This window comes from Coregonus lavaretus (assembly GCF_964263955.1).
Source record: "Coregonus lavaretus genome assembly, contig: HAP1_SCAFFOLD_1945, whole genome shotgun sequence".
NCBI classification, from domain to species: Eukaryota; Metazoa; Chordata; class Actinopteri; order Salmoniformes; family Salmonidae; genus Coregonus; species Coregonus lavaretus.
In genome coordinates this window covers 2,501-19,741 of record NW_028156201.1, presented here as the reverse complement: position 1 = coordinate 19,741, position 17,241 = coordinate 2,501, and the positions used below count along the sequence as shown (strand labels likewise).

At 44.2% G+C, this 17,241-nt stretch overlaps 1 protein-coding gene across 1 annotated transcript in view; it reads right to left on the bottom strand.

The window, feature by feature from the left end:
- LOC311126655 (dedicator of cytokinesis protein 3-like) overlaps positions 1-16,967 on the bottom strand; it is a gene marked incomplete at both ends in the record, with an annotated part of 31,838 nt that extends 14,871 nt beyond the window's left edge. Inside the window, 18 exons of the mRNA XM_084200647.1 lie at positions 331-523; positions 1,594-1,700; positions 3,076-3,189; positions 3,398-3,481; positions 3,732-3,911; positions 4,478-4,731; positions 5,201-5,342; positions 5,934-6,038; positions 6,206-6,292; positions 6,464-6,612; positions 7,606-7,699; positions 8,440-8,500; positions 8,645-8,740; positions 8,971-8,997; positions 9,281-9,366; positions 9,698-9,846; positions 14,449-14,507; positions 16,867-16,967. Coding sequence (XP_084056773.1) covers positions 331-523; positions 1,594-1,700; positions 3,076-3,189; positions 3,398-3,481; positions 3,732-3,911; positions 4,478-4,731; positions 5,201-5,342; positions 5,934-6,038; positions 6,206-6,292; positions 6,464-6,612; positions 7,606-7,699; positions 8,440-8,500; positions 8,645-8,740; positions 8,971-8,997; positions 9,281-9,366; positions 9,698-9,846; positions 14,449-14,507; positions 16,867-16,967 — 2,088 coding nt within the window. The remainder of the gene's footprint in view (positions 1-330; positions 524-1,593; positions 1,701-3,075; positions 3,190-3,397; positions 3,482-3,731; positions 3,912-4,477; positions 4,732-5,200; positions 5,343-5,933; positions 6,039-6,205; positions 6,293-6,463; positions 6,613-7,605; positions 7,700-8,439; positions 8,501-8,644; positions 8,741-8,970; positions 8,998-9,280; positions 9,367-9,697; positions 9,847-14,448; positions 14,508-16,866) is intronic.
- Between the last annotated feature and the right edge of the window lie 274 nt (positions 16,968-17,241).

Sequence of the window (17,241 nt, the reverse complement as noted above, 5' to 3'; positions counted from 1 at the left end):
GAACAGAAACAGGAAATGAGCTAGAAGCCTCGTATTATACCTCCCCAAAGAAAGAGAACAGAAACAGGAAATGAGCTAGAAGCCTCGTCTTATACCTCCCCAAATAAATCCCCTGAGTGTCGAGTAAAAGAGCAGATGCAGAATTATTGTGGTGTTAACCAGTCACCACTTTATCTGGCATTGAAGGCAGAATCCTAATTTGACATATGTGCCCATAACTTCTTCTTAACAACTCTGGTGTCAATCATGCATTGACAATGAGACATTTTGTGCCAAATATTTGCACATTTTCATATCTCAAGTTAGGATTTTATATTTTGGGGGGCTCACATGGCTGAGAGTCCTGTCTGTGGGTACAGCGGGCACTGCCCTGGCGTGGAGACAGACCTGCATACGGTAGATGTCCTCGGGGTGTTCCCCCACCATGCCGTCCGTCAGGATCACCAGGTTACCCGTCTCGCTGGAGGTGTGAGAGGACAGTGAGGAGGACGAGAGGCGGACAGAACCCAGCAGATTCAGTGGACTGGGGGGAGAGAGAGGGAGGGTGGGGTGGGGGAGAGTGGAGGGTGGAGAGGAGGGACGGGTGTGAGGGAAGAGAGGGAGAAAGTGTGAATGAATGAAGTTGTGGTAGATGTGGAATGATGGTGTAGTGAGATGCAGAGAGAAACAAAGAGAAAGAAACACAGAGAGAGAGAGAGAGAGAGAGAGAGAGAGAGAGAGAGAGAGAGAGAGAGAGAGAGAGAGAGAGAGAGAGAGAGAGAGAGAGAGAGAGAGAGAGAGAGAGAGACAGGTGACAGGGCAGTGGAGGACGATACATGTTGGGTTTGTGTCGGGACTTGTGAGAACACTGAAATTACCATTGGGGGTCGAGGAGAAAGGCCGGGAGGGACCTTGGTAGAGGAACGGGATTGTGTTTGTGTGTATGTGTGTTATACATGTGTCTACCAATGTGTGTGTGTGTGTGTCTCTGTTATGCATGTGTGTGTGTGTGAGTGTGTGTGTGTGTGTGTCTCTGTTATGCATGTGTGTGTCAGTGTGTGTGTCTCTGTTATGCATGTGTGTGTCAGTGTGTGTGTGTGCCTGTGTGTTCGTGGCTGTCTGCATACCTGTGTGTTTGACCATACCTATGTGTGTGAACATACCTGTGTGTGTAACCATACCTGTGTGTGTAACCATACCTGTGTGTTTTGACCATACCTGTGTGTTTTGACCATACCTGTGTCTGTGACCATACCTGTGTGTTTTGACCATACCTGTGTGTGTGACCATACCTGTGTGTTTTGACCATACCTGTGTGTGTGACCATATCTGTGTGTTTTGACCATACCTGTATGTTTTGACCATACCTGTGTGTTTTGACCATACCTGTGTGTTTTGACCATACCTGTGTGTTTTGACCATATCTGTGTGTTTTGACCATACCTGTGTGTTTTGGCCATATCTGTGTGTTTTGACCATACCTGTGTGTTTTGACTATATCTGTGTGTTTTGATCATACCTGTGTGTTTTGACCATACCTGTGTGTTTTGACCATATCTGTGTGTTTTGACCATATCTGTGTGTTTTGACCATATCTGTGTGTTTTGACCATACCTGTGCCTGTGAATGACTTTGAAGCTCTCTGGGCTCATGGGGCTGTGGGTAGCCAGGATGCCTCTAGGGATGCAGGCAGGACTCAGCTTGTCCAGCCCCGGCAGACCCTGAAATGGACACAGAGGTTTCTCAATATGCATACTGTGAGTCTCATTGTGGAAAGGAGTTAGAAGTGTGTCATCCCTGTGAGGGGCTGGACAGGGGACAGCACAGACACACTCACACAGTGTGTCATCATAGCATGGAGCGATTTCAGTGCCAAAATACATTTTATTTGAATTCAATAATTTGTATTTAGTTATTGAATTTGAATTCAATATTTTTGAATTTGTAATGCACAAATTGAAACATTGAATTCATAAATTGAACTTTTATTTCATGTTTTGAAACTAAACCAAATAAATATCAGTATGAAAATGTATGCACTCACTAACTGTAAGTCGCTCTGGATAAGAGCGTCTGCTAAATGACTAAAATGTAAATGTAAAATGTAATATTGCATTCAGTTTTACAATTTAATTGAATATTCAAATTGAATATTTATACATTCAGTTTCAATATGGTAGATATAGCATTCATTTTCTGTGAAACTATCATTTCAAGTTTACCAAAGCTTCATATATTAAACTTCTCAGATTCAATTTTCAAATTAAATTCTCTAAATTCAGATTCAAAACCAGAGACAACATCCTGGTACTTTGCCAGCAAGGAAAGGTAGAAGAGAACAGATAGACTCAAAAACGCATTCTGTGTTAAACATGTTTCTGGCAGTTTCTGAAGCAATGTGGCATGTTGAATTGATCTTCTTCCTATGAATTTGGCTCTAGCATTCGAACCGTTTGGATGTGCGTGACACGTTAGAAGTGAGTGTGACAAAAACTGTCATTTGACCCCAATAGGAATATTTGTTCAATAGCCTTCTCATAGCCCTTCTAAGGATAGCTTTTCCACTCCCTATTGACTCTTGCCCTTGTGACTGACTGGGTTTGAACGGGGTTCCTGCATGTCACAAGACCGTGTTAGCCCACTTAGGAACCAGCCTGACAGAATAGCTGCCTAAATGACTTTTAGAAACAACTTCACCAGACAGTAGCGGATACAGGTACAAATGAGACATCTTAAAGAGATAGTGTGAGACTCTGGCAATTAAGCCCCTTTTTAATCTACTTAACCAGAGTCAGACGAACTCATGGACACCATTTTTATGTCTCTGTGTGCAGTTTGAAGGAAGTGGAAGGTCGTTTCTGGCACGATTGCTAACTAGCGTCAGCGCAATGACTGGCAGTCTATGCGATCAGCTAGCGTTTAACGCAATCAGTTGAAACTACCTTCAAATACGTTGAAACTGCCCTTCAAACTGCACACAGAGACATAAAAATGGTATCCATGAGTTCACTCGCTCTGATTAAGTGCAAAAAAAAGGGCTTACTTGCCAAAATCCCGCGTTACCCCTTTAAGAGATGCCTGAAAAAAGCCACTTACATAGAGACTGCTCCTCATCATCTGGAACTGATCTATTAGCTTCTTGTGCAGGGGACGCATTTCAGGGTGCACCAGCTTGTCATGGACCGCAAGCCCCACCCCCAGGATGTGAACCTACAACAGCAGATATTTGAACAAACAATTGCCAGGTTTCAACAAGTTACTTTACTCCAAAAAAACACTACTCAACCACAACACACTAGAATATGATGTAGTGCATTCACTGTTGACACAAAGAGACCCCACTAGGTAAGGCAGTTGGTAATGCTGCCATACCTGACCAGAGAAAACTCCAGTCTCTTGTTCTAGGTGTTTCGCTCACCTGTTCCTGCATGAGGTCTTTGAGAGAAGTGATCTTCTCTGTGTCCTCTGGGTGACTGCCGATGTACTCCTTATCAAAGAAGGCCTGGGGGGAGAGACAAGACCCAAAACAGGAAGTGATGAGACAGCCAGCGAATCGACAACCAACCAGAGTAGAGGCGCAGCCAAAACTTACAAGAACATTTCAGGAGATGGAAGTATGACTCTTGATAAACATTTTAGTTGTGTTTTTATTTTTATTTTTTAGGAATGACAGAGTGCAACCTATCATGCTGAATAGCTTTGGTGAGCAATGAAGAAGTATGTGAGAATTCATTCAGCCATGGTATCATTACCTCCTGGTATCTGGCGATGCCCCCGTTGACGGCAGCGTCGATGACCCCGTTGAGACACATGGACATCAGGTTGATGTTACCATGGAGCTGCTTCTGTTGGTACTGGCCAATCAGGGTCCGCAGCTCATGGTTCTTGTTCTCCACCACGTAGATGGCATTCTCCAGAGGACTCACCTCAATCTGGAAAACACAATAGAAGAAGAAGAAGAATGCAATAGGCAATTTACTTTCATGTTACATTACCTTATGCTACGTTATGCTATGTTATGTTATGCTACCCAATGCTACGTTATGTTACGTTATGCTATGTTATGTTACGTTATGCTACGGTATGCTACGTTATACTATGTTTTGCTATTTTATGTTATGTTATGCTATGTTACGTTATGCTACACTATGCTACATTATGCTACACTATGCAACATTACGTTACGTTATGCTACATTATGTTACATTATGTTACATTATGCTAAGTTATGCTACATTATGTTACGTTATGTTACGTTATGCTACACATCATCATTACAACATGTGACAGGTTTAACACGTATTTTCATCTGCTGTACAAAAGCAGGTCATTGGTAACACAGCGGCACTCATTTCGTCGTTAGTGTATAGCTGCATTTCCCAAACTCGATCCTGGGGACCCCAAGGGGTGCACATTTTGCTCTAGCACTACACAGCTGATTCAAATAATCAAAGGTTGATGATGAGTTTGGGAAACGCTGGTCTATAGTGTCACTCACCAGCTCTCTCTTCTCCACCTCAAACCAGCGGGAGATGCCAGGAAGAGGATGTGTGAGAATCAGTGTAGTCCTCTCGATCCACAAGCTCTTGAACTCGTTCTCTCTGTCTTTGGAGCCTTTGTGGAAGGGCCGGTCGTAGCGGAAGCGGCGCACGTTGTTGACCCGGTAGAAGCTCTTGATGCGGTCTGGAACCCGGTCCATCTGGAGAACGTTGACGTTCTCCGGTACCGCTGTCACAGCGTAGATCTGCAGGTCTGAGGGGTGGGGTGTCAAGGAACATAGCTTGGGTGGAAGGAAGGTTATTATTATTATTATTATTATTATTATTTATTTCTCCCCAATTTCGTGGTATCCAATTGGTAGTTACAGTCTTGTCCCATCGCTGCAACTCCCGCATGTACACGGGAGAGGCGAAGGTCGAGAGCCAACTGAGCCGCACTGCTTCTTGACACAATGCCCGCTTAACCCGGAAGCCAGCCGCACCAATGTGTCGGAGGAAACACCGTACACCTGGCGACCGTGTCAGCGTGCACTGCCCCCGGCCCGGTACAGGAGTCGCTAGTGCGCGATGGGACAAGAACATCCCTGCCGGCCAAACCCTCCGCTAACCTGGTCGGGAGGTAGGTTTTTGGGGGAAGGCACATAAGACCACATACACATTATGTACATACAAAAAGCACACACACACACGTACTAAAGCTCAGGTTTATTCTAGAAGGATACACTGGGCGTCACATTGTAAGATTGCCTCGTCTGGTTGATTGGGGTGCTGCATGGCAATGGCTTGTGGGAATTCTCCAAGCATCCTTTGCTGGAAGGCTTCTAGACGTTCATAGTCATGCCCACGGCAGACAAACTCCTTGTTCTGGTAGGGGACACATCCTGGGATGAGTAAGAACTAGAATATTCTGAACAGTATAATATTCGCGCTACACAATATGAGTCTCAATGAAGAACAGAATATTATTTATCTCACGCAATGGCATTCAGTGGCAAATTATAAGGACATTGATTGTATCTCAAATGACACCCTATTCCTTATGTGGTTCTGGGCAGAAATAGTGCACTATCTAGGGTAGGGAATAGAGTGTCATTTGGGAATTTTGCCTTTGTAGTAGGATTGACTTACTCCGGTCAGAACAGAAGTAGTTCACTACATAGGGAATAGGGTGTCATTTGGGATGTGCACTAAGTAAGTAGTGCACTATAAAGGGAATATGGTGTGATTTGCGGTCCTCTGTAGCTCAGCTGGTAGAGCATGGCGCTTGTAACGCCAAGGTAGTGGGTTCGATCCCCGGGACCACCCATACGCAAAAATGTATGCACGAATGACTTCGCTTCGGATAAAAGCGTCTGCTAAATGGCATATTATTATTATTGGGATGTGCACTAAGTAAGTAGTGCACTATAAAGGGAATATGGTGTGATTTGGGATGTTGCAGTAGGATTTACTCACTCTTAGGAAGAAGGGGAACTTGCGTCCGTAGAAGCCCACCCTGAAGAACTCTGGTTCTAGACGCTGCTGCTCCATGATGTTGTCATAGTACGCTGCCTCCATTTTCTGACAATACCAAACAAGAGCAACGATATTAATGTTCGAAGGCTGAATCCTACATTTCTGTGCAAATCTCCCTTTGACATCAATGAAGGATTTTGGTGAAAATCTGCATCATGAAAGTTCACAAACATCAGTCTTTTACACTATCTCCAGCATCTACATCTACTCACCCTTATCCAGCTGAGGCTTTGGTAGTCGTACAAGGTGTCATACTGGAAAGCCAGCTCTCTGCACAGCGGTATCCCATACTCCCAGCACTGAAGAAACACACAGTTCCGGATGTGAAAAATTGGATCAGTAATTAGTTTGTTTTCAATACGGGCAAATACTGCTACAGCTGTGGGTTCATGAGTTAATGGGTTGATTGATTTATTATGAGAGTAAACAGTTGATGACGGTTTAGTGTTCCGTTGTGTTCTTCCACCTACCTTGCCCTTGTTGAAGTAGTTGATGACCTTGCGACAGAGGCCCTCTTTGCGATGCCATTCGCTCTGGGCTGGGTAGTGGAGGAACTCCATTAGAGGCCTGTCCTCCCAGTGCAGCAGCTCCCAATACAACAGCAAGGTGAACGCAGCCTCTGTAGAGTTAACATACAGACATAGAGTGGTTATGCATCACAGTGAACAACATATAGCTGGGTAGTGGAGGAACGTCCTCAGTGCAGTAGCTCCCAGTGCAACAGCAGCAGTGAACTCAGCCTTCTCTACAACTATAGAAATAGAGTTACTAGAAGGGACATTCCCATTCAAGTCCAAGTTCTGTGATGTGTGGACCGGCGACCATATTGAGTGTACCTATGCAGATGTAGGATCTTAATTTGAGCCAGTTTGCTACAAGCAGGAAAATAATCCTGCAGCAAAAGGAAATGTGAATTATTATGTGGATTATAATTAATGGACATTTTTGTAGGGGCTGATACATTTTTCATTAGGGCAAATCAAGTCTGACATTTTAAAGTGAAAATGACCAACTTTAGAAGTCTTTTTAAACCTTGAATAAACTTCTCAGCAACAAAATAGTGGTAGTACAACTTAAGATCCTACATCTGTAGGAGTAAAGCATAGCAATGTTAAAAGTACAGGTTATTCCACAGGTAATGGATAGCATGCTCTTTTCCTTTGTGAGGGAATAGGTTTGTGTGTGGGTATCTTACCTGTGTAGTTCTCAGCCTGGAGGTGGATGTAGTATTACCTGTGTAGTTCTCAGCCTGGAGGTGGATGTAGTATTACCTGTGTAGTTCTCGGCCTGGAGGTGCATGTAGTATTACCTGTGTAGTTCTCAGCCTGGAGGTGCATGTAGTATTACCTGTGTAGTTCTCAGCCTGGAGGTGCATGTAGTATTACCTGTGTAGTTCTCAGCCTGGAGGTGGATGTAGTATTACCTGTGTAGTTCTCAGCCTGGAGTGCATGTAGTATTACCTGTGTAGTTCTCAGCCTGGAGGTGCATGTAGTATTACCTGTGTAGTTCTCAGCCTGGAGGTGCATGTAGTATTACCTGTGTAGTTCTCAGCCTGGAGGTGCATGTAGTATTACCTGTGTAGTTCTCAGCCTGGAGGTGCATGTAGTATTACCTGTGTAGTTCTCAGCCTGGAGGTGCATGCCACACAGCTTATGAATGTAGCGGATGTACATCTCCTCCTTGTTGATCTCTGACTTGTAGAAGTTCTAGGGACCAAACAGGCACAGTATAAGAAAAACAAGACAAATCCTGCAGCGCCTCTGCTATTTCTGTTCCACTTTCTCAGCTTGACACATGGACAGTTATGTTGTAATAGTTGGTGCAGATGAGGTATCTGTAGTCAGAGTCTGCGGTGTCTTACCAACAGGTTGACAGTACAGTATCCGTAGTCTGTCTGTGGTGTCTTACCAACAGGTTGACAGTACAGTATCCGTAGTCTGTCTGTGGTGTCTTACCAACAGGTTGACAGTACAGTATCTGTAGTCAGAGTCTGCAGTGTCTTACCAACAGGTTGACAGTACAGTATCCGTAGTCTGTCTGTGGTGTCTTACCAACAGGTTGACAGTACAGCCAGAGTCTGCAGTGTCTTACCAACAGGTTGACAGTACAGTATCTGTAGTCAGTCTGCGGTGTCTTACCAACAGGTTGACAGTACAGTATCCGTAGTCTGTCTGTGGTGTCTTACCAACAGGTTGACAGTACAGTATCTGTAGTCAGTCTGCGGTGTCTTACCAACAGGTTGACAGTACAGTATCCGTAGTCTGTCTGTGGTGTCTTACCAACAGGTTGACAGTACAGTATCTGTAGTCAGTCTGTGGTGTCTTACCAGCAGGTTGACAGTGCAGCCAGAGTCCACAGTGTCTTACCAGCAGGTTGACAGTGCAGCCAGAGTCTACAGTGTCTTACCAGCAGGTTGACAGTGCAGCCAGAGTCTACAGTGTCTTACCAACAGGTTGACAGTACAGCCAGTCTTCTTGTTCTCTGTCTCGTCTCCTTTCATGCAGTCTCTAAACAGAGAGAAGAAGAAGACAACATCCAGTTATTTATTTACTGTGTGGAGAGCCTCCTGCTCTCATGTGCTGAATGAACTCTACCGTCTCTTAGCAGACGTGTCGGTATTACATGACAAGTGGGGACCTATCCAGTTCTACCTGTAGTCCAGCAGGCGTTCCATCAGCCGTGTGACAGAGGTGACGAAGGAGATCCCCGTCTCCCTCCACGTCTCCTGCTCGATCTTCTCCAGCAGGCTGGAAACAAAAGAAATGAAACAAACGCATGCCTTAATGAATACACCAAGGCTTGCATTGAGCGATGAACCTATAGACAATGTCAAGTGTCGGCAACACAGATTATACATCAATCAACAGACCAAGGTAAAGTTTGAGTGATGAATGCCATATCCACTTAGCAGTCCATCATTTGACAGGATCTAGAGAGGAATTAGTGGCAGTAGACGGTTAGAGGTGTGTTATCTTACCTGGGGTAAGGCCCAAAGAGCTGGGTTCTAATCCCCCACGCAGCAGAAAGAGAGCAACGCAAACACAACATTATAAAGGTAGGAGGTACAGAAACTATTATCATAAAAGTGCAGGTAGAAACCAACAGGTTAGAGCAAAAGACAGAAGCAAGAAAGGGCCAAGCATGCCTGTTGGGTGTTTGTGTGTGTGTAAGTGTGTCTGTGTGTGTGTGTGTGTGTGTGTGTGTGTGTGTGTGTGTGTGTGTGTGTGTGTGTGTGTGTGTACGTGTGTGTGTTTGAATATGTGTGTGTGCTTTATTCCTTAACTCACAGCAGGCTGAAGAGCTCGCGGTAGTTCTCATCTCCTTTCCCCTCAGACACCAGACTGTCTAGCTTGTCAATCAGCTCTGCCTCCACCTGGACACACACAAGTCAATTCAGGTGATGTTACAACAACATGTAAACCAGTGTTCTTCTACCATTGTATCTGCGGATCTTGAGTAGAGGCAGTGTAACCCTGACCTGATGAAATATAAGGTTTGAACCCTGACCTGATGAAATATAAGGTTTGAACCCTGACCTATAAGGTTTGAACCCTGACCTATATGGTTTGAACCCTGACCTATAAGGTTTGAACCCTGACCTATAAGGTTTGAACCCTGACCTATATGGTTTGAACCCTGACCTATAAGGTTTGAACCCTGACCTATAAGGTTTGAACCCTGACCTATAAGGTTTAAACCCTGACCTGTTTGAAGTTGCCATTCTTCCTCTGCTCCCAGTCCATCATGTCATGGAAGATGGGGATCATGATGCTCCTGACCTCCCCCTGAGGCACCAGGGTCACACCCAGGAACGGACCTATCATACCTGGGATGAAGTGGATCTTGTTGTCACCTGGACACGACAGGAAGAGGAGTCAGACTGTACATCAATCCAATACACAGGCTCTGATTCAATGCATATATTTGTGGTCTGACTAGAATGCTATGTGTGGCAGGAAAGCATGGCAAGATAATAGGTAAGCAGTTATCTATTCTACCCAATTGAAATTATGTTTGTGTTGCAATACTTCTTATCATCTTTAGAGGTCAGTATTGCAATAACATGGTAACAAAATGGTAAGGGAGAGTGTGTGTTTGAGAGATACACTATATATACAAAAGTATGTGGACAACCATTCAAATTAGTGGATTCAGCTATTTCAGCCACACCCGTTGCTGACAGGTGTATAAAATTGAGCACACAGCCGTGCAATCTCCATAGACAAACATTGGCAGTGGAATGGCCTTACTGAAGAGCTCAATGACTTTCAAAGTGGCACCGTCATAGGATGCCACCTTTCCAACAAGTCAGTTCATCAAATTTCTGCCCTGCTAGAGGTTCCCAAGTAATCTGTAAGTGCTGTTATTGTGAAGTGGAAACGTCTAGGACAGGGGTGTCAAACTTACGGCCCGCGGGCCGGATCAGGCCCGCAAACGGGTTTAATCCGGGCCGCGAGATGATTTTGAAAAAAAAAATGAAAAAAATAAAAAAAATTGTAAAGTATAAAAATGCGCTGCAATTTTTCAATAAAATAAACTGCTGTTCCAATTGCATCCACTGGATGGCGCAATAGCAATTGTGTTAAGCAAGCAAACTGTTTATACCGGGGCAGAGCAAGTAGGTCAAGCACGTGCAGCCAATGAGCTACTTTGTTTTGCCCGCGATATTTATTACGGCTTCTACTTTTAACATTATGTGCTTTGGCACCCTCATTGCCCCAATATGTCTCTGTCAAAAAAGAGAAAAGTGGACGCAGAGTGCAGAGTGTTCCAAGAAAAATGGTCATCCTATTTAATCACGGAATTGAATGGGAAAGCTGTATGTTTGGTGTGTTCAGAGCATGTTGCAGTGCTGAAAGAATATAACCTTCGTCGCCACTATGTGAGTCTTCATGCCGACAAATATGACAACTTTCAAGGACAGCGGAGATGAGAGAAGGTGAATGAACTGTTGGCGGGTCTGAAGAAACAGCAGTCTGTGTTTACTCACAGCCGAGACATCAGTGACGCTGCAGTGAAAGCTAGCTACCTCATTGCTAATGAAATCGCAGTGGCTTCAAAACCATTTAGTGAGGGTGAATTTGTAAAAACATGCATGATGAAGGCAGCGGAGATTGTGTGCCCTGAAAAGCGGCAGGCTTTTGCAAATATCAGCCTGACAAGAAACACAGTTGCAGACAGGATTTCCGATCTTTCAGTGGATTTGGACAGCCAGTTGAAGCAAAAAGTAAAGTCATTTATTGCGTTTTCGGTTGCAATTGATGAAAGCACGGACATTACAGATGTTGCACAACTGGCCATTTTCATCCGCGGAGTTGATGACACATTGACCGTCACCGAGGAGTTCGTGGAGTTGGTGCCGATGACAGATACAACGACAGCAGCTGATATTTTTATCGCACTCGTCGGCGCGCTGGACAGGGTCGGAGTGGACTGGTCCCGCGCTGTCAGCCTGGCTACAGATGGTGCGCCCTCAATGATCGGGAAAAAAGCAGGCGTTGTGACAAAGTTCAGAGAGAAAGTGCAATCTGCAAATGGAGGACGTGATTTTTTGACTTTTCACTGTATTTTGCACCAGGAGGCTTTGTGTTGCAAGTCATTAAAGATGGATAACGTCATGAAGGTGGTCATCCAAACTGTTAATTTCATCCGATCCAGAAGCCTGAATCACCGTCAGTTAGACAGCCTTCTCAGAGAGAAAGACCACATCTATGGCCTGCCATACCACACTGAGGTAAGATTGTTAAGCCGAGGTGCTGTGCTGAGGCGTTTCTTTGATTTACGAGAAGAAATTGAACAGTGCATGGAAGAAAAGGGCAAACCAGTGTTAGAATTTCATTCCGCAGAATGGATGCAGGACCTTGCATTTATGGTGGATATTACAGAGCACCTGAATAACTTGAACAAACAGCTGCAAGGGCGCAACAAAGTTGTCACGCAGTATTATGACAGCATACGTTCTTTCAAGTTGAAGCTGTCATTGTGGGAGACGCAACTTGCCGGTGGTGATGCAGCTCACTTCCCCTGTCTGAAAAATGTGTGCGCGACCCAACATGTGGCAGACATGAAGCGGTTCAAAGATAAAATAACGGGGCTGTTACGGGAGTTTGAGCAACGCTTTCAGATTTATGTTTATATGTTTTTATGTTGATGTGCTATTGTTTTTAATTGATTTTATTTTATTTGTATATTTAACCTATTCTTGACTCTGTGGTTCTTGCACTTGTTTGGGGAACAGGATTTCATTATTTGTATCTACATTTCTGCCTGAGAAATGACACCCTGATATAGTTCTGTGATCTGTGAAACAGTTCTGTTAATCACTGAGGCATTGTGTGTTTGTGTGTTCTTTGTCCTCAGAACTTTCAAATAACTTGAGGTGTTTTATGATTAATAGTGATGTTGTGCTTTTGGACACTGTCCTCAGGCTCCAGCTTTATGTTTATATGTTTTTATGTTGATGTGCTATTGTTTTTAATTGATTTTATTTTATTTGTATATTTAACCTATTCTTGACTCTGTGGTTCTTGCACTTGTTTGGGGAACAGGATTTCATTATTTTTATCTACATTTCTGCCTGAGAAATGACACCCTGATATAGTTCTGTGATCTGTGAAACAGTTCTGTTAATCACTGAGGCATTGTGTGTTTGTGTGTTCTTTTTCTTTAGAATTTTCAAATAAACTTGACGTGTTTTATGATTAATAGTGATGTTGTGCTTGTACTATTTTGGACACACTGTCCTCAGGCTCCAGCTTTATGTTGTATGTTGATCGTATTAAAACAAAGAAAACAATATGAAGTTGTTGTTTTTAAGCTATATATACCATGATTTTTCCGGTCCGGCCCACTTGGGAATAGATTTTCCTCCATGTGGCCCCTGAGCTAAAATGAGTTTGACACCCCTGGTCTAGGAGCAACAACGGCTCAGCCGCAAAGTGGTAGGCCACACAAGCTCACAGAATGGGACAGCAGAGTGCTGAAGCGCGTAGCGTGTCAAAATTGTCTGTCCTCCGTTGCAACACTCACTACCGAGTTCCAAACTGCCTCTGGAAGCAATGTCAGCACAAGAACTGTTCGTCGGGATCTTCATGAAATGGGTTTCCATGGCCGAGCAGCCGCACACAAGCCTAAGATCACCATGCGCATTGCCAAGTGTTGGCTGGAGTGGTGTAAAGCTCGCCGCCATTGGAATCTGGAGCAGTGGAAACGCGTTCTCTGGAGTGATGAATCCTGCTTCACCAGTTGGCAGTCCGACGGATGAATCTGGGTTTGGTGGATGCCAGGAGAACACTAACTGCCCGAACGCATAGTGCTAACTGTAAAGTTTGGTGGAGGAGGAATAATGGTCTGGGGCTGATTTTCATGGTTCGGGCTAGGCCCCTTAGTTCTATTGAAGGGAAATCTTAACGCTACAGCATACAATGACATTCTAGACGATTCTGTGCTTCCAACTTTGTGGCAACAGTTTGGGGAAGGCCCTTTCCTGTTTTAGCATGACAATGCCCCCGTGCACAAAGCGAGGTCCATACAGAAATGGTTTGTTGAGATCAGTGTGGAAGAACTTGACCCCATCGAACACCTTTGGGATGAATTGGAACGCCGAATGTGAGCCAGGCCTAATCGCTCAACCTCAGTGCCCGACCTCACTAATGTTTTTGTGGCTGAATGGAAGCAAGTCTCCAAAGCAATGTTCCAACATCTAGTGGAAACCCTTCCCAGAAGAGTGGAGGCTGTTATAGCAGCAAAGGGGGGGACCAACTCCATATTATTGCCCATGATTTTGGAATGAGATGTTCGACGAGCAGTTGTCCACATACTTTTGGTCATGTAGTGTATAAATAGAGAGATAGAGACAGACAGACATACAGACAGACATACAGAATGATGGTGGGTATTCGCCAAAGTTCTGAATGAATGATGGTGGGTACCCCCCCACCACACAATAAATGTAAATGTCACCAAGTTTCCGGATGATTGTGGGTACTCACAAAGGTTCTGAATGAAGGTGGGTATTCACCAAGGTTCTGAATGATGGTGGATACTCACCAAGGTTCTGAATGATTGAGGGTATTCACCAAGATTCTGAATGATTGTGGGTACTCACCAATGTTCTGAATGATGGTGGGTACTCACCAAGGTTCTGAATGATGGTGGGTACTCACCAAAGTTCTGAATGATTGTGGGTACTCACCAAGGTTCTGAATGATGGTGGGTACTCACCAAGGTTCTGAATGATGGTGGGTACTCACCAAGGTTCTGAATGAAGGTGGGTACTCACCAAGGTTCTGAATGATGGTGGGTACTCACCAAGGTTCTGAATGATGGTGGGTACTCACCAAGGTTCTGAATGAAGGTGGGTACTCACCAAGGTTCTGAATGATGGTGGGTACTCACCAAGGTTCTGAATGATTGTGGGTACTCACCAAGGTTCTGAATGAAGGTGGGTACTCACCAAGGTTCTGCCACATGCTGAAGAGCTCGTAGGCCATCATCACCCTCATGTCACCATACCTAGCAACAGAACAACCGGTGCAGAGTCAGGTACAGAGATCTCCAGCTAAAGCACAGGGAACATGTAGAGGATATTCTATCTGTTGGTAATCCCACAGTTAACAGATGAGGAAATGTACTGAGATTGAAGAACATAATTCCTTAATGATCACAGAATGATGATGATCACAGATGTACAGATGTCTACACAATGTGTGCTTCAAGCGTGAGGGGAGTACAATGAAGCCTCATACTGAGCTGAAAAAAAAGTGTGTATGTGAGAAACAGGAAGTGAACAAGGCAATGTGAGAAACAGAAAGGAATAACACAAGACAGAAAGAAAGAAAGAAAAGAAAGAAAGAAAGAAAGAAAGAAAGAAAGAAAGAAAAAGATGAAGTAAGATAAGACAGAAAGACAATTAGACAGAAAGGGAGTGAGATGTGATAAAATAAGCCCTGGCTAAGTGGGAGAAGATAATCCAAGATTTAGCATGTTAGGATTATTGCCCGGGATGGGCTCAGCAGAGAGAGAGAGAGAGAGAGGAGAGAGAGAGGAGAGAGAGAGAGAGAGAGAGAGAGAGAAGAGAGAGGAGAGAGAGAGAGAGGAGAGAGAGAGAGAGAGAGAGAGAGAGAGAGAGAGAGAGAGAGAGAGAGAGAGAGAGAGAGAGAGAGAGAGAGAGAGAGAGAGAGAGAGAGAGAGAGAGAGAGAGAGAGAGAGACCCCCTGCCATTACACACCACACACACACACACGCACACACAGGCATCAGGCAGGCATCAGGCAGGCTAGCCTACAGACTGGTGCACGCAAGGCAAGCGTTGATCCAAACTCTACACGCAGTACAGCTCAGAAGTGTTGAAAGACCACTGGAAATCTGGTGTTCTGACTGTGTCCCAAATGGCACCCTATACCTTATTTAGTGCACTACTACCAAATGGGCCTTGGTCAAAAGTAGTGCACTATAAGGCAATAGGGTGCCATTTGGGATGTAATTATGGTGTCTCTATGGGAAACAGCTCCATACAGATGTAGGATCTTAATTTGATCAGCCTGTTGCAGGAGAACTTTCCTTCAATGCAGGACATTTTAAACTTGTAGTGTATTTGAGGTTGAAAATGACAGACAGAGAACGAGAGCCCGGAGAGAGAGGGAGACAGAGAGAGAGAGAGAGAGAGAGAGAGAGAGAGAGAGAGAGAGAGAGAGAGAGAGAGAGAGAGGAGAGAGAGAGAGAGAGAGAGAGAGAGAGAGAGAGAGAGAGAGGGAGCACAGAGTGAGAGGGAAGGGAGAACAGGAGCGTGTGAACCGGCACGGATAGAGAGATAACACATCCTGAGGTATTAAGGAAAGACTTTCTGAGGGCGTCTTAAAGTAAGTTTTGTCTGATACACTTGCTATCACTCTCACACTCTCAACATCACTGTCGACTTAAAAGTCTTTAAGAGAAAAATAGTCTTGCTCATCATGGTTGACAGATTAATTATGTGTTAATGGTGTTTGTCTGAACTAAGGTGTTCAACTGATGTGAGGATCATTGTCTCACATAATCTATATTATATGATTAAACCCAGAAACTTGGACAACCTGAACATTGGACAACCTGAACCTTGGACAACCTGAACATTAGACAACCTGAACCTTAAACAACCTGAACATTGGGCAACCTGAACCTTAGACAACCTGAACATTGGACAACCTGAACCTTGGACAACCTGAACCTTGGACAACTGGAACCTTGGACAACCGAAACCTTGGACAACCTGAACCTTAGACAACCTGAACCTTGGACAACCTAAACCTTGGACAACCTGAACATTGGACAACCTGAACTTGGACAACCTGAACATTGGACAACCTGAACCTTGGACACCTGAACCTTGGACAACCTGATCCTTGGACAACCTGAACCTTGGACAACCTGAACATTGGACAACCTGAACCTTGGACAACCTGAACCTTGGACAACCTGAATCTTGGACAACCTGAACCTTAGACAACCTGATCCTTGGACACCTGAACATTGGACAACCTGAACCTTGGACAACCTGAACATTGGGCAACCTGAACCTTGGACAACCTGAACATTGGGCAACCTGAACATTGGGCAACCTGAGAGCCACAAGTGGTCCTTCGAGCCGATCTTGACTCAGCGAATTAAAGTTCACCTAATCCTCCTTTACAAGCACTGTAGGTAGCTACTTTCCAGCAAACATTGTAGCTGCTGTGTACAGACAAAACAACATGCCTTTAAGATAAATAGTACATTATGTTGTATGAAAAGGTATGCACTCACTAACTGTAAGTTGCTCTGGATAGGAGCGTCTGCTAAATGACTAAAATGTAAAATGTTAGTGCGTTAGCAGCAACTCTGTGAGTAGTCTTACTTGTCCAACACTTTCTTCCTCTTGGCTGGGGTGATGCTCTCTAGTTGTAGGCTGGGCTGGTTGATGTAGAGAACAGCCAGACTGAAGTATGAGTTCCACACCTGGCCAGTGACACACACAGACCATACACATTAGCATAAAAAACAACAATTTGTAGGTCAAATAAAATAGTATTATATTAACACACATTCTTGGCACAACATTTTCATAATCTTTTCAACTACAATGTTTCTGTTTTTATGAGGTGTGTCATTTCTACTCTACCATTCATTACCGATTCAAATTGAGATTTGAAGCATTATGTAATCTACAAACTACTAAATTCTATCATTTATTTACCAGATGGTTCAATCCACTTAACATTCCTTTAAATAA